Source organism: Berghia stephanieae, chromosome 3 (genome assembly GCF_034508935.2).
Source record: "Berghia stephanieae isolate SIO BIC M18660-M18661 chromosome 3, UCSD_Bste_1.3, whole genome shotgun sequence".
In the NCBI taxonomy this organism is placed as follows: Eukaryota; Metazoa; Mollusca; class Gastropoda; order Nudibranchia; family Aeolidiidae; genus Berghia; species Berghia stephanieae.
Genome location: NC_088362.1, coordinates 17,842,560 through 17,868,312, shown reverse-complemented (window position 1 = coordinate 17,868,312; position 25,753 = coordinate 17,842,560). Strand labels below are relative to the sequence as shown.

The 25,753-nt window shown below is 33.5% G+C and overlaps 1 protein-coding gene across 7 annotated transcripts in view; it reads left to right on the top strand.

Annotated features, from left to right (window-relative positions):
- Positions 1–21,812, top strand: part of LOC144967262 (uncharacterized) — a 31,462-nt gene extending 9,650 nt beyond the window's left edge. For 5 of the 7 annotated variants that reach the window (XM_078904289.1, XM_078904291.1, XM_078904292.1 and 2 more), the window contains exons 6-9: positions 986–1,144; positions 3,110–3,283; positions 8,423–8,579; positions 9,713–21,812. In XM_078904289.1, coding sequence (XP_078760415.1) covers positions 986–1,144; positions 3,110–3,283; positions 8,423–8,579; positions 9,713–9,797 — 575 coding nt within the window. In that variant the 3' untranslated portion in view covers positions 9,798–21,812. The remainder of the gene's footprint in view (positions 1–985; positions 1,145–3,109; positions 3,284–8,422; positions 8,580–9,712) is intronic. The other 2 variants (XM_078904295.1, XM_078904293.1) reach the window with 1 other exon arrangement.
- Positions 21,813–25,753: the final 3,941 nt, after the last annotated feature.

Genomic DNA, 25,753 nt, shown 5'->3' with positions numbered 1-25,753 from the left:
TAACACCATTAGACCAACTACCTATGCTCAGGTCTATGTCATATTTTTACTTCAAAATTCTGAAAGAAGACAGGGGTTTTTTTTCTTCAAAAATAAACCTATGTAGAATTGTAGAGAACTTTGTGATTTGCATTGAATTTTAACATGTTTTAAATTGGAATTGAAATAAGGGCTATATTTGCTTGAGAGAAAGAATTTCAGTATTACTTGTAATCACATAAGTATTACAGTATTTTAATCTTCCCACCAAAGAAATTTATGGTATTGCCTTGAACAAATTCCCACTTGATTGACCATTTTTGAGATGTTTGTTGTATTCGTGTCCAAAGAACATATACTACATAACTATTGCAGCATAGTACACAAAACAAAATATTTAATAGAAAATCGCAGATTTGAAAACTTAATGTAAAATTGATTACTTCTGGGTCATTAAGCTTTACAAAACAATTTATTCCAAACAAATGAAGTCTAACTCACAGTTTTTATTTTCTTAGCTCATTAATTAAGTCTCTCTCTCTCTCTCTCTCTCTCTCTCTCTCTCTCTCTCTCTCTCTCTGTCTGTCTCTCTCACAGACACTCTGTCTCTGTCTCTCTCACACTCTCTCTCCCCCTCTCTCTCTCCCTATATATATATATATATATATATATATATATATATATATATATATATATATATATATATATATATATAATATAAGAACCAGACAAACTTGTTACATTAAGTAATTCTTTAAATAGAGAAATAAACAACAGGAAAAATAAGATATTTGTGCACATGTTGACAATGGGATACCGAATGACTCACCAAGGGAGACACTAGAACAGATCTAGTTTTGACTGATACCATTACATGTACCATACAAACTTCGATATTTGCATACAATAAATTTCATTTTCAACAACAGTATACATTTTATGTCAAAATTCCCCTATTCCCAATTTTACTTCTTTTATTTGGCTCTCTCTAAAATTGCTGTACCAGGATTGGTAACGTCATCCTCTGAAGAATCATTTAAGTCTGGGGTGACGCTCTCAGGAGTAGAGATAGACTCTAAAATGAATGGGACTGAAGGCAAAGTTTATAATATTGCCAGTCCAACTCCTATTATTAATAATGTCAATGACATTGATGACAACAATGGTAAGAGATCACTGGTTGATGTCGGTGTTTGGTATAGTTTTTTTTTCATCTTCAATATACATGACTCTTGCATTTCGTGACCCAAATCAGGTTCTTGTTTTTTTAGGGGTGGGGGTTGGGGGGGGGGGGGGGGGGTTGTTTGGACAAATTGAGAGTCTAATACATCAACATGTATTTACTGCATGATGTAAGATTATACCACCATTCTCCCTCAGCACTACATATTTATTTTGTCTCCTTACATTAAGCATTCACAATCGGAGACAAACTGTAACACTTGTATATATTTTCAAATTAGTGTAAGTAATGTTTTCAATGACAAATCGTTCTGGTAATTAGTAATTAACTTAAGATAGATAGACAAGTTGTCTTACTTTTCTTTTATCCTTTTGAAATTTAAATAGAGATTGACCATAAGCTTGATGATGAAGCTACTCTCTTAGCATAATCATAATCCACTTAAAACTCAAGAAAGGATGACTTAGTTGTAGAAAACAATTAATTTCACGATGTTTCAAAATATTCATTAGCAATGGGTATTAGGGCTAGTGGGTTTAAGGCAATTTGATATTTTTGGTCGTATGTCTTAGAAAATACACTTATTTTAATTGCATTGAAGAATGATATAAAATTCTTTTGCCTTCCTTGATTTACAGTTGTCTAGTTACCAACATATTCACTTTATGAAATGGATGTATTTAACAACCACTGTCATAAACTCTATTAAACGTAAACTATTGTTTGTTTCATTTGTCCCAGAAATTGCATGTGATTTCTTCTGTTAGAGAGAGATTAACGATATATGATCATTCTAGTTAGGAAGACTATTAACAATATCGAACAAAATTTTTGGTAAACAATTAATGGGGGAAAAAATGATTATAAGACTTTGGATCACTCTACTTTAAAAATGAAAACCACAAACACACACACACATACATATATAATGAAAAATAATATGAAAGACAACAACAAATATAGTATTGTTATTCATTTTCTGTTAAAAATAGAAAGTCATTAGATTGTTATGTTACTTTCCATAATATTCAATTTAAAAATAACTGTTTGTAGAAGCCAGATTTGTCTTTGTTTGAAGTTTTTGTATCTTTTATTTTTGGCTCATAATGATTCATGTTTGTGTATAAAATAGAGTCAGATTTTTTAAAACATCTGACTTATTATCTTTGTTGTGAAAAAAATGGGTTCAACTGTACTGTTTAGAAATTAAGTGCAGATCCTGTTTATATTTGTATATAGTTTGTGATTCATGACTCCATCTACTTTTGTTTTTTTTTGGAACTCATATGTTGTTCATGTTTATTGTTCTCTATTACAGCTGTTATTCTTAAGTAATGATTATAAGAAATATTCCAAATTAATAATTTAAAATAAATAGGACACTGTAATAAAATCATAAATAAGAATTGAATCTTTATTAAAATAATATATGACATGACATGAAACAAGGTTTGGCATTTTCATAAATGTATTGGAATATCAATCCACTCTTAATTCAAGATCATCATCTGATTAAATTTGCGAAGTATAAAATCTGCCTTTATCCTTGCTGCACCAAGCAAAGGAATACTCTCATTTAAGTGACAATGTCCTTTTAAACTTTGTCATATATTCATTCGTGAAATTTCTGAAAATGAAATATTCTGCAGGGCTTACTCATTATATTATTATCGATTTTATTTATTTTTATGATATCACAAAATTAGATATTTGTTTCAGTGTTTAAGTTTGATGAAGCAATGTAAAGTAACGCACAGCATATCTCAATGGATTTACATATGTTATGTAAATTACATTTTACTACTAAATACGATTCCTATTTGTTTAAGATTCTCATCCGCAATATGATTGAAATAAAATAGTAGATACTATAAATGAAATAGATTTTTTAAATGCTTATTGATCTCTTTTTTATATCCTTTATTCAACCAAAAATAATTCTACCAGGATCCATTCAGTCAGTACCCAAACCCCCCAAACCCCCCAAAGTCTGGTATAAACTACCAACGACTGTTTCAGATGTAGAAAAAGGCCCAGTTGTGCATGGGACTGAAAATGATCATGAAAATAATGTCAATCCAACAACTTCCAGTAGCAATGGTGATGATGATTTGGGTGATGGTAAGAGAAGTACATCTGATGTTGGTGTTTGGTATTTTCATTTACTAGTTTTAGAAATTGATTGCTTACACAAGAATACTCAGGGTTTTTTGTTTTTTTTTGGTCGCTTGCTGTGGATTTATATTCATGAAAATGTTTCTTTTCTTCCTTTTTTTTTTCAAACTAACACATCATCATTTGTTGCATATTTCGGTTTATTGTTTTTGGAAAATTCTGTTAATAGCAGATCTGTCCAATCAATCCACTTTGTTTGGTGCTTCATGTGACCTACGACCTCAGTCTGATATTATGTCAGGATCAAGCAGATGCTGAAAAACAAATTTCAAGTTAAAATGAAAAAAAATACAATCTTTTTTCTTTGGGGGGGGGGGGGGGGGGGGCGTGGTTTTTGTTTGTTTTTTGCGCAGTTATAAAATATACTCATCCTTCTCAATAAGAAAAAAAAAATGATCCGAGTCTCTCATTTTTTTATTCGATATTCCTCATTTAGCAATGAGTTCATCCTCACATAATACCAGTTAAAGACAGTGGGTTTCAATATTTAGATTTGTGATTTTGCTTTGTTTTTTTATATAACTTATTAAAGATTTGCATGTTTTTTGTTGTTGTTGTTTTAAAATTTTTTTTTTTGGTTATTGTTGTTGTGCAAAGTGCAAAATGCTTAAAATCATCTCCAAAGCTCATGCGTAGATAGTAAATTCTGTCGTTATTATCATTTTGTTTCCCTTTTATCCTGTCAAATGTAATGGTATTACTTAAATGATAATATATTAAAGATTCAATGGGCAACAAAAATGGCAGAGAGGATAGTGTGTAAAATAGAAATTTATGGACAAAAGTTGGAAAATACAAATGAAATTATTCAAGAACCGGTTGAGGCATGAAGAAAAAGAACATACACTCCAGCATGGTTTCCTCAAACTCCTTGGGATATGCAAAACGTTTGAGGAAATCATACCAACTGGCAACTGACAAAGATTGAGGAGGATAAAGGCTGATAATTGTTTTCAGTTAAATAAAAATTGTGTATTGATATAATTGTTAATTACAAGGACAAGTGGGTTTTCTTGCATTATAGAAATATATAGACAGAGATACTCATTTTCTTTAATTGGGTTAGATCATACTTTATTTCAGCACCCCTATATTTTCTGCCTATCATTTCCTTTGTGATGTAAGCATGCATTAAATATGAATGCAGTCATCAATCTGCTTGGTGATTTACGAGAAAAGTGATGGCATAATTATACAACTAGAGAGAGGCCAGATGATCTGTGTGAAAATTGGTGATGTAATTATACAACTAGAGAGATATATTGAGAGGCTAGTTAATGATCTGTGTAAAAAGTAATGTAATTACACAACTAGAGAGAATATATACAGAGAGCGGTCAGTTATAGAAATTGTTCACATTTTCAATTCAATTAAATTATTTTGGCTTCATTCTTCTTAATTTTAAGGAATTCATTGTTTTATGAATGGTTTCAGATGAGGAGGGGTGTGATAATAAGATTAAATCACATTTATTGGGTTATTAACACTCATCCCCAGAGCTGGTGGAAAGTACTTTGTGATAGACTAGCATCCTATCCAAAGGATAGTGAGCAATTGCTATTGTCCGGTTCATGCTATATAAGTCGGGATAAACTCTAGCTCTATGAGCCTCATGGCTCTGAAGGATCACGACTATCATGTAAAGAATAAAAATAATAGTTTTAATATACAATTGTCCCAGGAAAAATATAATATAATGATGGGGTAAAGTAATTACAGCCAAATATCGAGATAGCCTGTGTTAGGGTTAAGTGAGTTGTGTCCTCATTTTGAGTGTTTTTTTAAATATTAAATTTTGTTTCATGTTTTATGTGTTTATTTGTGGATTTGTTGTCTAGTGATATGACATCCATTTTCAGACTGGAAGGGTGATGGGCGGTTCAATATTGTAAAGGCTCTTCACTCACATTCTGTCACTGCACCTAGTTGTAAAATGAGTTCTTGGCTGGTTACAGCATGTTTCTGTAAAAAGTGTTGTAACAGGGTTTTATAGGTATCATGTCTCCTCCTTTATTTTGAATGTTGCTGTAGTCTTGAGATCCCTTGTATAATTCGTTTTTATTTATTTATTTTTATTTGATTGCATGTAATATGGAACATATTTTTATCATATCCAATCATGCTAGCTTTTAAATTTTATAGTCTCCTGTAAAAATGAATGAAAAGGACCAAATGAACAATACGCTTATGGACTTTGTGAAAGTGAATAAAATTGGTAAAGAAATAAAAAAAAAGAAGAGTATAATTCTAATTCCTCTGATCTTTTTATTTATTTATTAAAAAAAAAAATATATGTTGGAATGCGAAGTTATTCTAAAATATGTACAATACCGTAACTTAATTTCTTATGAAGGATATTTTTGGGTTTTGGTTCTAAAGCATTAAGATAAACTCAAACTTTTAAAAAATGTCTTTGAAATTTTTATTTAAAACATAACAATAACTAACATTTAAATTTGTCATAAATTTCAAAGGCTGCTAGTATACCGATGTTAGAAACCAAGTTTCATTGAATTTTATTTTTTATGTTGCTCTATTTATTTATATATTTTATCCTTGTATATTTTAAAGACCATATATTAGATAAGGGAGATGGATTTGCAACTCTGACTGATGTTAGACAAAGTTTCATCTTTATTCATCATTAATGAGGATGAGTTTTAGTTTTTTAGAATAATAAACATTTACCATTTAAAAAGAATTATCGTAAAAAAGATTTTGAAATAAAAACAGTCTACCCTCCTTTCTTCTCATTTATTTGATCAAAGTATCAAATTAAAATTTCAAATCTAACCACCTTTATAACCATACATTTATACTATATACTTTTCAAACCTCATTCATAGACATTGTAATTTTAGAGCATTGGTATACTCTCCAATTATCTGAGAAAATGTTTATTGGTTTTTTTTATTATTTTTTTTTTGGTTCTGTTTTACGTAAACTCAACCGGGAATATCAACACCATTTGTCTATGCAAAAATTAATTATCATTCGCCTTCATTGGAAAAAAAGACATAAAACAAAATAATTTTTAAAAATAATTTTTAAAAACGCTCTAAAGCAAGAACCATTCAATTATTGCAAATCTTCTTTGAGATGTATGTTCAATAACAGTACTCAGTCTGAAACAGTCAGTTGATAAATGTTTTAAAGGAGATTGTATTATGCTGTGGTATGAGATCAGCTCCCACATAGTTATCTGGTCTCTTTCTCTGGAAATTAGGTCATTTGGCTTTGCCTAGGGCCTGCTTTGGGGGCCACTTGATGGCAAGAAAACATGAGAGATCATTTTATTCTCTTGTAAATCATCTCTCTTTATAAATTAGTGTTGGTTATAAATATATAATTGTAACATTTGAGTGTGGCCCTTATGGTAGCACCATAGTTCAAGTCGTACTTTTTATTGGTCTCAGACGATACAAATGGCTAGGTATCTTTTTATAATGCATCTATTTCTTGTTTTAAATATTCTTAATGTTTTACTTTCCCTGGGTGCCTGTAAGTGTGTTAAACCCAAGTCTATAATAACTTGATTTCTATTGGTACTGGAAATTTGACGAGTACAAAACAACACGACAACAAACAACAGGTTTAGCTTGAATGTAGATCATGTTCAGAATTCTGTAGCTCATTGAGGTATTTGGGTCTGATGTGTTATTCTTATTAGAATAAAGAGAAGAAAAAAAAAATAATTCCACGAAATTTAAAGCTCTATTTCAATGCCCTTTTTTCTGCACTGAATAATTTACAGTACGAAACATTGGCTTTTCACTGTGAATCTGTTACGGGGCTGTATTTTTTCAAATTAATTGTTTGGGTGCACAATGCTAACATGACCTCAATCTTTTATGAGATTTAGAGCAATTAATCCTCATAAATGTTTCTTTTTCTCAACTGCTGTTGAGTTCTTTCACCATTTTTGCTTTTTAGCACACTGATGATTTTCCTCTAATTTTTATTGATCCAAATATTTTTTAGATCTGTAGCATAATCATCTTCTTTTTCAACGTTTCAAAATAATGCAAATGAAATGGTTAATCCAGTATTGATAACTTACCTTCATATATTTAGATATTACACATAAAGTTAAGGACAGCTTCTATTACTCTTTTAATGTTCTTGTCTCTCTTAATAAAAGAGTATATGAAAGTGATAAAGTTGAATTCTACAAGCGTAACTTAAACATATCATTTTAATTTTTGGTCATTAGTACATTATCTATAATTTGTGGGAGCAAGAAATTATGTCCTTACTTATCTTAACGTATGTATTGAAATATGGCACTTGGACTTGGACCTGTAGTAGGTCATTTTTTAGCTAAAAGTTTATCATAAACTCACCGACAAATAAAAATAAAAAAGAGTTCCACCTATAGGTTCTATTTTTATGAAGCACCAAAGGGCCTCCTGGATGTCTGAATTTCTAAAAACATTCCCCCAGGGCGGGGAAATAATGTCAAATCTTGATGGGCTCCCTCGCATAAACTCTGTCAAGAGCAAGTTCTTGATGATGCTTTCAAATGTCTAGAAGCTGTCAAATTGTGGCCACTTTACACTAGTGGGAACTACTGAAGTCAAATCATCTGTTATCACTTTGATACAGTAGTGCGACTTGTAGAACAAATGGTGATGCATTGACCAGTGGTCATGAAATCATTCACTGTTGCAACTGATTCAATGGCGAATGACTATCAATTATTGTGAGGCTGTGTGGTCTTGTGTGTGGCTATGTGGTCTTTTGGTAAGCTTTTGGATTGGAAGGTCCTGGGTTTGGGCCTCTCTTGAGTCCTTGGAAAAGGCTCTTTACTCACATTCTCTCACTGTTTCAGTTGTAAAATGAGTACCTGGCCGATAACAGCGTTGTTTCTGTCCGGAAAAATTGTAGTATCGCCTAACAGTTGTCCTACATGTTAAGTGTTGCTGTTGGCCAGGAACCCCTTGTAAAGTGCTTTGAGCATGTTTAGTGGATATTGCGCTATATAAAAGCTCAAGTTTAATTAAATTGAGGTAAGCAAACATTGTAAAATAAAAAGACTAATAGGTGATACTAATAGAAATGATCGATGTTTTTTTTCCTCATCAGAAGACGACGGCTATTCAAATGGACAAACTGGACATGTGGTAGATGATGATGACGATTTGCTCTTCGGCTTGTCTCACGGTGCTTATGCTGGCATTATCTGTACATTATTGTTTGTCTTTTGTGTTTTGGTTCTTATCATGCTTCACATCAGAAAAAGGTTTGTATGTTTGCTTAAATTGGGGGATATAGGTAATGACACCAATTTACTTTTCTTAATAATCTCATCTCTGAGTTTTTCTTTTGTAGGAAATATATGCTATGTAGAAGTTTATTTCTAAAATGTGGGGATCCTGACCTCCCATAGTTGGCAGGGAGGTACATGTTGTGTCTTCTATCCCCCCATACCGGTTTTCCAATTGTTTCCTGTCATTGTCTTGGAATGAGATTACTTGCCAGAGTTCCTTGACTGGGAGGGAAACAGTCGAATGTATAGTTGCAGTTTTGGGAGATGATATTTTTTTCCTTGTAAATCATCTCTCTGTTACACATTGTATTATGTTTAGTTTACATATTATATTCTATGATTGGTAAACGTTTGAGTGTATTCCTCTTAGTTGGGACCTGTGCTTGTGTCTGGATGGGACTTTTAGTATTCGGTGATCTCAAACTAAGTACTTTGGCGGTGTACTCTTGGAATCTACATCTATTCCCTATTTGAACCAATTCCCCTTTGTATAACATTTTCTTTTGTGCTTAATTGTAATTCTAGAACTTTTTACTATCCCATTTTCTTCCTTTATACTGGCGCTGATATGACCTTAATGTGTTGCAAAGCGCCGTAAAACCCTTAAAAACATAAAAACAAACAAATATTTCTAAAATGCATTTTACAAATAATTAAACTCGATAATTAAACGTGGGTCAGATGTTTGGACATGAGATTTATATGCTATTAGGAAGCTAAAGAATCCCCAGAATGCATTATTTTGCTTAATATATTCTAGATTGCTGTGGATTAGCATGTCCACATATTCCAGGATCGATGGCTTTCCACTTTTCCTAGCTGAAATTGTTCAATTTTCTAATTTGTTTTCAGTTTGAAAGAAACCTTGGAAGTTGATTCTTGATTTAATTCTGAATTCCATATCATTAGATTATGGATGAAATGTTAGTGATTAAAAAGAAATTATATAAAATGAAATGAGTGAATCTTGAATGAGTTAAAAAAATATAATAGAATTTAAGAAAAGAATGGAAAACAAATAAATTTTTATAAAACTTTTGTTTGGTTTTACTGATGCTTTTATCTATTTAATGTCTTCATTTATAATAAATAAACTATATTTCCAGGTCAAAAAAGAACAAGGCAAAGGGGAAAGATGCCAATGCAGTCGAAATGGAGACAACACAAAAGATGCTCAACGTGCCAGCTTAGCAGCTCAACAGAAATCGATATAAGGATAATAATATCATCTAGGGAAAATACTCAGCTAATTTATTACTATACAATTTTATTTCTATTAAAGGAACAAATTGCTCTCTCCATGTTCTTTCAATGAAAATTAATTTCAATATGATGTGTTCCTAACCTTTCTCAAGGTCAGAAGGGCAGATCAAGAGCATTTAAAAAAAAAAAAAATTTCGGAGAATTACAGACATTTTTTCCCCAGGAAACTGACATGAAAAGTAGGGACTTCGAACATTTAGAAAATTAGGAATGTTTGGTCTTGGAAAAGAGGACAAGTAAAAATTGCTCTATTGACTAATAAATAATTGGTATGTGTGTAAGATATATGTTTTAAAAAATCATAAAATCTTCAGTAAAGGCTGGTATTTGTTTGCATAATATTATGATATGGCTGCTATTGATAGCACAGATGCTATGGTCATCTAAGCTGAGCCCTTATAATTTTCCTTCATTGTTGCTTCCTTTCATGTAAGTCATGTGCTGGTGAAAGAAATCTATCGTTTTCATTATCTCCAGAGTGGATCCATAAAATTTTAAATTATACAATTGGCGTGATTCATAAAAGTAATCCGTGTTTTATCAACTTGTATGGAATTGGTTTATGATTGGTTTTGGCCATACAAGGGTAGAAATATGCCTTTTTACTCATTACTCTCTCCCCCCCCCCCCCCCCCCCCCCCTTTACCAATACAACTTCATTTAACTAGGAAAATGGTTTACTTTGCAACAAACTATGCTTTACATATTTTGTTTCTCAAATAAATGTATGAGTTTGCCTTTGGTGATCAAAAATTATTTCAGTCAACATTCTAAATATCTTGGACTGTAATTCATGGCTGGGATTTAGTCTTTTCCTGTAATTGCCTTCTGATGATAGAAGGATAGTATTGCCTTGATGGTTGATTTTAATGGTATTATTATTTTTGTTTCTTCCTTGCCAAAATTGAGTTTTGATGAAATTGAAACAAGATAAAAGAAACCATCTTCTTTGTACTGCATTGTGAGCGAATAAAATACGGAGTTGTCTATGACCCAAATGGGTCTTGATTTTTTTTGTTTTGTTTAGATAAACAATCCTGAGTTAAGAATCACAACATGTCATTGATGTACGGTCATTATTGTCAAAAGACCTTAGTGTAAAAGATGATTTTATTTTCATCCTTGAAAACTATTTTTTTCGTTAATGTCCTATAAGTATATGGAAATTAATATGATACATATTAGATTTTGTTACTAACAATGCAAATATATTGTCGTCGAGGCAAAGGTATAGGAGAAGCAGTGATTTTTATATGTACAGTATCATGCACTTAAAATTTAATAGCATCAGTATACATATAATAAGTGAGCAGTCTTGAGGTTTTGTCTCATTTCCTTAACTGGAAGGCCAAAATGATTGTTTTTCATTTTTATTTGAAATGATTTAGAGGTTGATGTTGTAATCATTTTGATTTGTCATTATGCTCACTTAATCGATTGGGATGAAAACTCTTCGATAAAGATGATTCTTTATATTTAAATGAATGCAAATTGTGAAAGGCATGAAGTGGATGAGTCAGCACGATGATTGTGAATTAAAGTTGTTTTGGTTTTAATTTTTTTTTCATTAATAATCCTTTCTCTATTGCCAAAACAGAAATGAAAAGCGATAACTTGAATTGTAAAGGAACTAGATATGAATATGCGGTTGAATGTTCTAGTCATGATGATATTTTTTTCTTTTGTCAGTGTAATCCATTTATTTTTGGGACCAAACACATGTGAACATCTGGCTCGAACTGTGCAAGCACCAGATGCAATTTTACATTTATATACAGCCTAAACACATAAAAGGAATACTCCTTTTGGCTCTTGTACAATTGAAATTGAATGTAAATAAATGATTGTTGATGTCCAAGATCAACAATGAAGCGCCTTATTCAAGGTCATACTCAAGTTTGAGCTAAATTCAAATGTGAAATTGTAGCTGAAAAAGTTGGGAGCAGGTACTGATGTAAAATAAAAATCTTAAAATATATGTGTGATAAAGTGCCCAACAAAGCAGTGTAAAAAATGCATGAAAAAAATCATCCCAATAAAATGAGCCTTTCTGTCAGATTGAACCTCATATTTCGTGATTCTCTGTCAGATTGACTACCTTTGTATTGTCGCTGTCACTTGCACTGCTGGAGGCGGATACCAACGATTTGCTAGTCATTGTCTCTTCATTCCAGATGCAAACAATACTCACAATACTATGTTCACCAAACATTTTCATTGATTTTTGATTATCTTTCAGAATTGTAAATAGATCAAATTTACTCAATGGCCTAGATTTATTACTCCATTCTCTCTCCTTCTGTCTTGCTCCCCTCTCCCCCTCTATCCCCCCCCCCTCTCTCTCTCTCTCTCTCTCCCTCTCTCTCTCTCTCCCTCTCTCTCTCTCTCTCCCCCCTCTCTCTCTCCCTCTCTCTCTCTCTCTCTCTCTCTCTCCTCTCTCTCTCTCTCTGTCTCTCTCTCTCTCTCTCTCTCTCTCTCTCTCTCTCTCTCTTTCACCCCTCTTTTTTGTTGAAAATGTCACAGAATAATTAATAATCAAACATAAATTTATTTGTGATATATTGTTGATGGTCAGCTTTACAGTCTTTAATCTTGTAACAAAGTTAAGCAACATTTGAGAGTAGTTGGTGATATATAACGGTTGACAATGATTGCATAGTCCCATTATTAAGCTTGTGAATGAATGCTTCGGTCATTGCAATTCCAAATAGGGTGGCTAATGGAAATGGAACTTTGGTTCTGATAGGTTTGCTTGAGGAATGAATGAAGAATTATGAAGCATGTTGATATGGAAAAATCATAAAACTTTGCTGTCCACATTTACTGGGTATGTTTATCGTTGTGGTTTGTATTTATAAATGAATTATATATTATATTCTATCATGTTGATGTTATTATGGAAATGGCACAATACAACGAGTTTATATAATTACCTAAAATAATCTTCGACTATTCTTTCTCAATATGTTGAAAAACTTTGGTCGTACATAACCAAATTTTGCTACTCCACCGTCTTATGGAGTTGTTCTTTACTCATCTCTTGATATCAATCAATTTTTGTCCATTCAGATTTTGATGGAACAAGAAGATGATGTCAATGCATAAGACAGTTGTGCCTTTCCTAACAACCTTAATTTTTTTTCCATCATTTCTAATGGTTCAGCTTTTAGTTTAATGCTTTATACAATCAAAATTACATTGAACCAAGTTACTAATTCCATTACAACCATTGATATAATTAGTAAACTTACATACTTATATTTTAAAAAACCCCAACAAATTGTCGCCTATAAAGTAAGTGAAATCAAAATACGATGCCTCCCCCCCCCCCCTCCTCCTGCCCTATCACAAAAGATAATTTATTTTGTTGAAATTTTAAAAATTATTCTTTTTCTCACAAATATACATAGCCAAGAGTATGTCTCTTGAATGGTAGTGCTCTTTAGAGAATGCTTTTTGTGGAGTAAAAAATTCCAGAAATGATGTTAGCTCTTTAGAGCATTATGGCTCGTTGAGTTTACCTGGCTTCTGGAGCATTAAACAAATAATAACAATTGCTTTTACCCATCGGTAAAGATACTTGACTATTCAAAGTACTTTCCCCCAGATCTAATACCCAGGATACCTGTTTCTGGGATTGTGAGGCAATAGTCTACCTGCTAAAGCTTCTGGGATTTTGAGACTTCTGAAATGATGTTAACCAAAAATTTGAAATCAAATGAAAATAAGTGTCTCATGTGTGGATCAAGAGCGTTTGAATTTCAGTGCACGTGACCTTTGGCTGCAGCAAGCTGTTAAAAAAAAAAAAAATTAAAGTTAGTGCCAGAAAAACAATTTGTATCTTTGCAATTCTAGGCAGAATGCATGACAAAATAGGGAGGATCATGACCCGCCCCCATTCCCCCTAACAAAAAAAAAACAATTAAAAATATTAATAATAAAAATAATAATAATAATCTTTATTGTCCAAATTAAAGGCAATTCATGTGAAGTAAACAATGCTCAGTTTGGTACTTGGTATGAACATCAACACATTTACATTACAGACACAGACATACACGAACATACACGCTTGCACATTGTTTCTACACATGTATACAAAAGAAATGAGCGTACATACATACACTCATACATACATACATACATACATACATACATACATACATACATACATACATACATACATACATACATACATACATACATGCAGACATACATACAAACCAGCATACCATCATACATGCATGCCTACATACATACGTACATACATACATATATTATACATTATGATATTAGCTCATACTTCATTTTGACCCAAACATTAAGTAGAATACATAAACAAATGTCATTTTATCATTCATCAAACCACATTTTTTCGACCTTTCTTCATTCACTGGCTATTACATATTTGTGGCACTGTGATATTTAACGCGCTGAGCACTTATGTGGAATTTGAGCGCTATATGAATAACTTATTATTATTATATTCTTTAAATGTTTGCCAATCATATTTCATTTATTATATTCACAAACAATCCTAAGATATTAATAAGGTTTCATATTCCAGCTATCCTTTTTTTTTTTTTTTTACAACACTGCAATTTATTCTCCATTTACTATTATGTTTACGATAATAGATTACTTTAAAAAATGTAAATATATGAATAATTTTCATCATCGACAAAAAACAATCCTCTTCATAGACAAAAGCCGTGAAAAAGAATTAATTTAATTTGATATAAGGTCATATATCAGCTCCACCAAATATATTAATTTTTAATTTTTTTCACTCTTTTGAAGTTCTTATTTGAGGTTTAATCTTTTTACAGATGAAAATAGTATTAAAGATTATCACCCAATTTTCCAAAGATCCTGGGAGAATGAGGGAAGGGAAGGGAGGGGAATCATTTTCAAAGCTTTTATTCCTAAATTTTGAAGATAATTACAAACGTTTTTGAATTCCTTTGATACTTTAAATTCTTTAAATAATGTGTTATCTTTTACCAAATACTTTACTTTCATTTTGATTTAAATTATACAAAAGTTGTTATGACTGTATATGACCAAGAGTTTGCTGGTAGCAATTATTAATGGGAAACTTATGTTTTATATTATTCTTATTATTTATAACTTACTCACATTCTTAGCCTCATTAAATTGCTCAAGATGGGTGGGGTTTTCTAACCTTCTGCGACAGGTAGAGAGGTCATTTGCTATGTCTTCTATCCCATACACCTGTTTTCCATTTCCATGTTGCTCTCCATCTTTGTTCTGGATTGAGCTTGCTCGGTTTTTTCCTGCTCCTGGCAAGGATCCTTAGCTAAGAGGGAGACAATCAAATATTTGTAGTATCTTCCTTTTTGAGTGATGATATTTTATCCCTGTAAATCATCTCTCTGTTATGTATGTATCTTATATCCATATATATTTATATTATATATGAATCCAATATTGTATGTGTTAATTTATAGTATGTATGTATTATTGTTAGTAAAACAAATATATCTCAATTTTTTGCAAAAATCTGGGTTTGACGATGATCAGACACATTACATATTTTACTTACTTCTTTTTCCCCTGTATCTAAGCTTATTGTCCTACTTTTCCTGGTGCTTAAGTGATCCATGTGTATTGCAAGTGCTGTTCTTAAAAATAACCAAAAAAAACAAGTCTTTTAAAATGTTTCAAAATACAGTCCACTCCGGATAATCGTAACACCTTGTAGTAAACATTATTCTTAGTCCACCACAGACAGAGCAATTTGATCGACACAAAAACATATGGCTGCCCTGTATAGATTTTGACAAGCAAAAGCAGCTTTGATGCAAGCCGACATGTTATCTAGATTGGATTAAATTTCCCTCTTTTGTTCTCAACCTTTGTAAGAGTCAAAAGAGATTAGCTGTGATGAGAGACAATACGCTGACTAATGCACAGTTGTCAATCCCAAAACAAAGGATAATGCTCAGTCTCACCTTACAGCTGTCATTGTCTACCTGTTGTCTATACTATGCCCATCCCCCTCACCTCCAATCTAATGGTCCTGGGTGGGTTTTCACGACCTCCCATAGTGGGCAGGGAGGTACTTGCTATGTCTTCTATACCCCTATACCTGTTTTGCAATTGCTTTCTCTTAGAATGAGATTACTTAGTTTTGTCCTGACCCTGGCCGGAGTCTTTGGTTGGGAGAGAAACAGTCAAATGTATAGTTATAGTTTTGGGGGATGATATTTTATTCATTGGAAATCATCTCTCTGTTACGTACTTTTAAAAAAATATATATATTTAACACTTGATTTGTAAACATTTGAGTAGTGGAATCTCGTGCTGGTGTCTGGGTGAGACTTTTAAGTGATCTCAAACGAAGTACACTGATAGTAGGTACGGCAAACTGCCGCTAATGCGCTCTGGCGGACAATTTTCGATGTGTTTTACATAAATTTTACTTCGTTGTATTCCATTAAATATCAAAATGACAAGGATAAAATTTATATCAATCGAAAGCTTATTCAAATCCTTTAAAATGGTGTCTAAATGATTTATCTGCTTTTTTTGAAGATAATTTAAGTGGGTTTTGAAACAAGTCACTAATCGGCTCGCCCGCTGATGGAAAAAACGAACTTTTCGCGATCGGTCATCTTGAAGAGCTTGGCGAATTCGGGCCATGGGTGGTATCGGATCAGTAATTGGTTTAAAATGTGCACAAGATCTTGACGTTTTGATCGATACCAAATAACTTGGTTTATTTAGGGGAAGCGATTTTATTTTTAAAATTTCTCAAAAAAAGGAAGATTAAACTCATTTCCTCAAAATTTCAGCAGACTATTTTTACATTACTGGAAAGCTCATCCATTTTTCTCTTAAAATATGGAAATGCCGTACCGATTATAAGTATCGCCCGCATTCGCCCAGCATTTAACTTTGATAAATAAACACGAGTTGCACAGCCCAGTCAGTGAGAGCAAAATGGCGTGCCGACCAGAGGCTGCCTCGACGGACACATTTTTTGTCTCCCTTGGCGATTTATGGGAAATATGCATTTTTTTGCGTTTTCGTGGCGCTTAAAATGTAATTAAATAAAGAGCTAGAGTTCTGAAAAAAATTGGAGTTGTTTAATTTCTATGAGACTCTAAGCAGTTGAAATTTTGTCATTGTGAGCCCGATACTTTTTTTTATACGAAGTCCCGAAGTTGGGTGCTGAAGCAGGGTGTCGCGACGACGAAATTGTCAAATTTTCAAATGACAATATCTTCCTTAAAAATTGAGATACATGTATGATATTGGTATCAAAATGCTCAGAATTGCAAACTCTTTTAAGCAAAAGTGACTAAATTGAGCATTGTTGGGTTTGAAAAATCAGTTTTCTGTACCTACTGATAGTGTGCTCTTGGAATCTACATCTGTTCCCTATTTGAACCATTCCCCTTTGTCTTACTTTTTCCTCAAGTCCTTTTTATTGTACATCTAGAATGTTTTCATTATCCAATTTTCACCCTCTTTACTGGCTCTGATCTGACCTAAATGTGTTGCAAGCGCCGTAAAACCCTTAAAAACAAACAATTTAATGATCACAAATCACTGCACAAACCCATACTGCAAAGCCCTAACCTCTTTTGGATAATAGAGTGGTGACAAAACTGTAGCATTAAACCCTGCCCACTCTCGATTCTTCAACCTGTCCTGATTTCGTCCATGATTAAATTTAATCATGAGATTTATAAGTTTTATAAGTCTTGATAAAACCACATTTTTATATTTGTATAAATCGCTCGTTCGACCAATTCTAGAATACGGAAATTGCATCTGGAGCCCATTATATAAAAGACAATCTATTAGTATTGAAAGTGTACAGAGGAGAGCTACCAAAAAAATTTATACAATACAGTATTTATCTTATAAGGAAAGGTTAGAATTTCTTGACTTACCCAGTTTGAAATATAGAAGAATTCGTGGGGATTTAATTCAGGTTTATAGATTGGTACATGGTCTGGATAGGATAGACTTTTCTGATTTTTTTTCATATTCTAATATTACTTTTACTAGAGGGGACAAGTTTAAGATTTTTGTCTCTAGATGCAAAACAAACATAAGACAAAACTGGTTCGGTATTCGTATTGTTCAGAAATGGAACAGTTTGAAATTTGAAACAAAGAATGCAAAATCTATGGATTATTTCAAGGTGTTAGTAGACAGGGAATTATATGATGGGAGATTTATATATGACGAATAATACTTGTTTGCTCTGCTGTTGACATGGCTTTCAATCTTGTATGTATATATTATGCATTATTATATTATTATGGTTATCTTCTATACGCGTGTGTATGTATGTGTGTGTGTGTGTGTGTGTGTGTGTGTGTGGTTGTGTGTGCGCTTTGCATGTCACGGTTAAAGATATATGTTTGTACACCACATGAGTACATTTAAGTTGAAATACTATCTTTACCACGTGTATCGTTATTGTAATATTTAATCAATAGATTTATGGCATTACTAATTAATATTAAGGGCATTCAAAGGATCTTATCCTATTTTGCCCTATACCACATGTTATGATTTTGTTTGATTGAAATCTCGTATTTGCCACTTGTGGAGTTAAAAAATTTGTTGCAATTAACCAAAGTTTGTTGCAATTATCCAGTGACTTTTATATATAATTAATTCCGTTTCTTGAAAAAATGTTGATTAACCAAAGGTTGCAATTAACCGAGTTTTGATTATTCAGAGTGGACTGTACAATGATTTGAGTTTGAATGCTCTTTATGTCAGAGGAAAATTAAACTCCTCAGGGCTGATGAAGTTTCATCACTCCAAAGCCTTACCCTTACTATATAGCTTCGTATCCTTGTTCTAGAATGGTTTGCCTGGTCACTGCCTGTAGTCCTTTTCCGAGAAGGCAGCTGATTACTTTTTGAATATTTTTTTTGTTTGATTTGTGAGAGATATCTTTTTATTTTTAAATCATTTTGGTGGGGATACGATGTAAGTATCGGTCTGAGACTTTTCAATGGTCTCAGACAAGCTGTTAGGATTTATCATTCTTGGATCGACTTCTGATCTGGGTTTAAGGAGGCGTGCGCGTGCAAATTGGGTCAGTTTGGATGAAAATTATCAATTTTTGGAAGTGACTATTTTTGATCAATTTATTAATTCCTTATTTCATTTCAACACATATCTTTGCTGAATTGAGAGTTTAAAACAGTCAAAAATTGCAATTCAAAACCCCTACCCAACGTTATTGGGCTCAAAATCTGATAGATAGATTGCGTTATTCTCAAATCACTATAAACATTTTTCTTGGGACTTGACCATATTAAAAAAATATTAGTACTAGATTTTTATAATTTGAAACTAAAATAACTATGTTACTACAAATAGCTGGCTACTTTGATTTTGGTTTTATTGAATAGTTTGGGGTAAAAAATATTTTTTATTTTAATATTTTTAAAAAAGGTGAAGATAGTTTATTCACATTTCAAAAAATGAAATTTAAGCCTCTGAGAGTGAATATTTATAGAATTAAGCAGCCAGCTATTTACAACGATGCTTAAACTGTACATAACAACTTTAAAAATCAAAATCAAAGAAGAATTACTAAAATAGTAGAGTCCCAAAAACCTTGTTTATTTTCCAAGATGGTCGCCTTTTCCATGGCAACGGAGAGAGTTTCAATTTCTATTTTTTTACCAAATTTTTTTTTAACATGATACCTTGTGTATAAACATCATTAGCTTGATCAAATAGTCCCAATTAAGGACTTTTGTATTTTTAGTATCGAGCTCCCTTAACTCATTCTCTTTGTCTTACATGATCTTGCTACTTGAAAGCTATATCTAAATCTTTTGCCTATTTTATCGTCTTCCTTTTTACGGTTGCTGAAATGAACTAGAAATGTTATAATCCCCTAAAAACAATGTTTCAAAATGTGTTTTCTAAATAATGTTTTCTAAATAATCATCCTGAATTCTGTGAGCATTGCATGCATATTAAATCATACTGCCTATTCATATTTTCTTTGAGATGATGTTGTGAAATTGAGTAATTAAACATTTGTAATTGAAGTTTTTATTGTACTGATAATTAGATATTCGGTGTAATTGGAGTGTTAGTTGTTGTATTAGAATATTCTATTGTTCTGGTACTTAGTTATTTGTTGTTATAAATGAAAGATTTGTAATGTTTAAGTTTAACCGTAAGGAAAAGTTGGCTTATCACTGCCCGAGCTTCACATACAGCACTGGGTGGGATCTCTTGACCTTTCTATGTGGGGCAGAGAGGTCACTATTGCTATGTCTTCTATCCCCCTTTAGCTGTTTTCCCTTTCCACGTTGCTCTCGTCTTTGTTTTGATTTGGCATTGCTGTTTTTTCTTCTGGTCCCTGGGTGGTTCCCGACCTCCCATAGTGGACAGGGGGTTACATACTGTGTCCTCTATCCCCTTATATCTATTTTCCAACATGCTTTCTGTTTTTGGCTTGGAATGAGATTACTTGGTTTTGTTCTGGCCCTGGCCGGAGTCCTAGCTGGGAGGGAAACAGTCAAATGCACAGTTATTGTTTTGGGAGATATTTTATTCCTTGTAAATCATCTCTCTGTTATGTATTATTGTATTTGTTATTTTGAGTGAGCATTTGAGTGTATTTCTCTTTGTTGGATTTGTGCTTGTGTCCGGATGAGACTTGTAGGTGATCTCAAACTAAGTACAGTGGTGGTATGCTCTTGGAATCTACATCTGATCCCTATTTGTTCACAGTTCCCCTGTCTTACTTTTCCTTGGGTGCTTTAATTGTAGTTCTACAACTTTTGACTATCCCATTTTCTTCCTTTTTACTGGCGCTGATATAACCTAAATGTATTGCAAGCGCCGTAATACCCTTAACAACAAACAAAAAAAAAAAAACAAAGAGAAGTAAATATACTTGAATATGGACTACATCATGCAGTGCATACTTTATTATGATTTGTCCCAACTCCCTATGTAGAGGGTAACTTTACCAAATTTACAATTCAACATTTTAATTTACTATACTTCAGATCTCCCATTTTAATTTATTCTACCATATGGTTATTGATTTACTAGGTACTATTAATATTTAAGTTTCGGTTTTTGCATGACTTCGGTCTTTTTGACAATCATTTTTATTTTTTAACAGTCAAGAGTGTCACAAATAGTGACTTTTTAAAAAAAAATATGACTTATGAAGTAATGTAATTATGATGGTCATTTTTTTCTATTGATGCATTGTTAAGGTACTGTTTTAATATTGCTTGATTCGATTTCATAGTGTGTGTAATAATGTTTAGCTTATTATTAACCACTTCGAGTTTTCAACAATGTGCTTAACCCTCTCCTTGCCACTACAGGAAAATCGTCACTTTCGTTGAGATAGTACTATAAACATTTTTTTTTCAGATTTGTTTTGTAAATCACACAATTTGAAATAAATAATCTTTGTTATATTAATAAAAACTCAATGATGTTATGTAAACCTTATTTTGCTCACAAAATTATGTATGATATGTCCTTGTCGTTACTGAGTATTAGGTACGTATGACATTTTTGGGAAAAATTCTGAAAATTGTCAGTAGGGAGCGAGTTAAAGTTGAAGTTTAAATGGGACTTTTAATTGCAATTATTTCTGAAAGTTTACGTAATTATTTGTCTTCATTTCTTCTTTTACATAAACAATCAAAATCAATTAGCCTATTCTGTATACACCCATAGTGGGCAGGGAGGGACTTACTGTGCCTTCTATCCCCTTATAGCTGTTTTCCAACATTCTTTCTGTCTTTGTCTTGGGATGAGATTACTTGGAAATAATTAGGGAATGTAAAGTAAATTGTGCCCCTTTAAGATTCAATTACTTATTTATTGTAATCATAATGCTTTTATTTATTTCATAATAAATCTTAAATGGAAAAGAGTGCTACAATCCATGACATTCTTTTTAAAAAATCATTTTAAATTTTAAATCAAGAGGCCATAGTGAGCCCCAGGAACATAAATGCACTCCTCCTCCCCCCTGGCTGGCATTTGAGGGCTGTGGCTTCGATTGCTTTTTTTTTTAGGGTTCTTTTCCCTTCTCAGGAATGTGTTCTGTGCGCTGTTCACAAGTTCTTCCTTCATTACCCAATTCTGTGGGATATTCCCTGGCACATTCTCACTCCCAATCTCTCACTCTGACGATTTCCCCGGCTTTGAGAATCCATGAATTGGATCTGTTACCGTCTGCTACAGCCCACCAAACGAACACATCTCCCTGCATTGAAAAGGGGTCGACGGTTTTTGAGTGGATTTTTGTCCTTGAGTCACATTGCCTCATCCAACCGACCTCAAAACCCTTGTATTGGTCTGTGAGCCTCAAGTTTTGACAGGGCCGACTCATCAAAAGACATCATTCTCAGTCTGTATCCAATCTGTGTCAGAAGCAGCTCCAAATAAGATGCTCTGCCTTCACTTCTCAATGACCTGATGTCACCTTGTTCTCCCCTGATCTCAATATTCTCCCATAGGACTCTCGAGATTGAACTGCGGTGGGTACAAATGTTTGCCCACACTGTTCGGGCCACTTCCACTGGATCCAGCGTTGTGCAGCCCTCTGCTCCGAGAGTGGCAGGCACTGGCTCATCGCAAGATGACGAATTTGGCCAAAGACGGTCAAAACATCTGCTCGGTTGGAAAATGACTTGTTAGTCATTGTTAGTCAACATTCTTCTAGGACAGATGGTAGATGCCTTTCCAGAAGAGACTCCATAAGCCCATGCGTAGCTGCCCCACGGTGAGAGATGGACTATTTGGATACCATTCAGTGTGACACTCTCGTTCATTTTGATCTGGAAAACGTAGTGGGCTCCATTCAAATATTCCATGGTCACTGTTCCAACATAGACAAAGAGATCCATGGGCTTCCGATCTGGGATGATGGGATTTCCAGTTATACCCATCTTGCATATTTTAAATCACACCTGTCCCGGGTGAAAGCTGGCAAGCTCAAGTGGACATCCTCATCTGCGCGAATTTCTCTTGGTGAAAAAGTCTGAATTGGGAAGCCTCCGGTGTCAGGGAAGATATGTTTTAAGAAACAGTAAATCTTTCCTTCGGGGTCGCCAAGACTGTAGATGTTGACTGGAGTCTCCATAATGTCAACAAACGATGTATGTCAGACACATGAGTGGTTGACATTCCGACAAGGGCACAACAAGAAGCTTCCATGGTCGCACGGTGTTTCACCAGCAGTCCTTTGGTTAGAAGAGGATCAAACACATCAATGACCCGAGGAACAGGTCTTGGGTCTGATGAACAGCTCAAAGATCTAACTTCTCTGAAGATGTCTGCTTCTCTCCGGACAATGTTAGTTGTGGATTGGGATCCAGTGACGAATGTAAGTTGGCTTTCTTGATTTTCTTTAGCCCTGTCTGAAACATTGTTGGGTAGAGATAGTTGTAAAGCTCCAGTATGTTCACTTCATTTCCATAATACATGTCAATAACAGTGCCTGAATCTTTCTCACTCACCGATTTTAAAACCATGTCACCTCATGTCTCCCTTAACACTGCTATGATGAATGAAACATTCTTTCACCCAAATTTAGATGTAGATTAATTTGATTTTTAATATTGAACAGAGTACTACAATTACAATTACTGTTTCTCATTTTTTTTTTTCTGAAGCTTCTACCAAATATGACTTAGTGTTTCTTATTGAGTAAGTCAATTATGAAATGATGAGAGTAGAAGTGGGATGATAGAAAGCCAATTTATCCACGGCCACTCTCACTTCCTTCGTTATATTCACAGTTCATTTCAATAGACTTTTGTCTTTATCCTGAATCAAATATATGTAGTCGAAGTTTTTTTTTCCTTCTTCTTTTTGCCATTGTATTTTAATTGGACATTGTTTTACATTGATATTCCGTAATTACATTCATTATCATGTATCTATTTTGAGAGATTTTGTATTGATGTGTTGTTGACAGATTTTAAATAAGACTTTTAATTATGATAAAATATATGTAGACTGTCACAGTTGTTCTATTATCTTGGTATATTGGTAAATTTTGTGAAATAAAACTTTGTGATTTATATCAATTAACCTCTGTTTATTTTTTTGTTTCTACTATGATATGATCGTATGACTAGCTACCCCAATCCCAACCCATGATGGTCAATCGTTCCATTATAGCTCTGGGTGGGGTTCCTGACCTCCCATAGTGGGCAGGGAGGTACGTACGTGTCTTGTATCCACCTATATCTGTTTTCCAACTTGCTTTCTGTCTTTGTCTTGGAATTAGATTACTTTTTTTTTTCCTAGTCCTGGCTGAGAGGGAAACAGTCAAATGTATGGTTAGTTTTGGGAGATGAAATTTTTTTTCCCTTGTAAATCATCTTTCTGTTATGCACTGTATTATGTTTTCTTTATATTATGTATGATTTGTAAAACATTTGAGTCTGGGTGGGGTTCCTGATCTCCCATAGTGGGCAGGGAGGTACATACTGTGTCTTCTATCCCCTTATATCTATTTTCCAACATGCTTTCTGTCTATGTCTTGGAATGAAATTACTTGGTTTTGTCCTGGCCCTGGTCGGAATCCTGGCTGGGAGAAAAACAGTCAAATGCAGAGTTATTGTTTTGGGAGATGATATTTTTTTCCTTGAAAATCATCTCTCTGTTATGTATTATTGTATTTATTATTTTGAATTTATAATGTAAGCATTTGAGTGTGTTCCTCTTTTTTGGATCTTGTGCTTGTGTCCGGATGAGACTTTTAGGTGATCTCAAACTAAGTACATTGGTGGTATGCTCTTGGAATCTACATCTGATCTCTGTTTTTTCCCAGTTCCCCTTAGTCTTACTTTCTCTTGGGTGCTTTAATTGTAATTCTAGAACTTTTGACTATCCCATTTTCTTGCTTTTTACTGGCGCTGATATAACCTAAATGTGTTGCAAGCGCAGTACAACGCTTAAAAACAAAAAACAAATGACCTCGCATAGTGGGCAGGGAGGTACATACTGTGTCTTCTATCCCTTTATATCTGTTTTCCAACTTGCTTTATGTCTTTGTCTTGGAATGAGATTACTTGGTTTTGTCCGGGCCCTTGCCGGATACCCTAGCTGGGAGGGAAACAGTCAGATTTATAGTTAGTTTTGGGAGATGATATTTTTTTCCTCGTAAATCATCTCTCTATTATGCACTGTATTATGTTTTGTTTACCTATTATATATGATTTGTGAACATTTGAGTGTATTCCTCTTGGTGGGGAGCCTGTGCTTGTGTCTGGATGAGACTTTTTGGTGATCTCAAACTGAGTACACTGATAGTGTGCTCTTGGAATCTACATCTGTTCTCTATTTGAACCAATTCCCCTTTCTCTGCCTTATTCTTGGATGCTTTTATTGTAATTCTAGACCTTTTTACTATCCCATTTTCTTCCTTTTTACTGGCGCTGATATGACCTTAATGTGTTGCAAGTGCCGTAAAACCCTTCAAAACAAAAACATAAAACATTTGAGTGTATTCCTTTTAGTGGGGACCTGTGCTTGTGTCTGGATGAGACTTTTAGGTGATCTCAAACTAAGTACTTTGATAGTGCGCTCTTGGAATCTACATCTGTTTCCTATTTGAACAAATTCCCCACTGTCTTACCTTTTCTTGGGTGCTTTAATTGTAATTCTAGAACTTTTCACTATCCCATTTTCTTCCTTTTTACTGGCGCTGATATGACCTTAACCCATAGAGGCCCGCTTCCCCTGGAGTTGCCCGCGACTGTTGAGGCCCGCATCGCCCGTCATCTCCCGCGGCCCCCGAGAAAAAACGGATCATGTTTACTTTGTTATTGCAACGAATCACTTCGTTTTATTCTATACCGGAAACATCGTAAACGTAA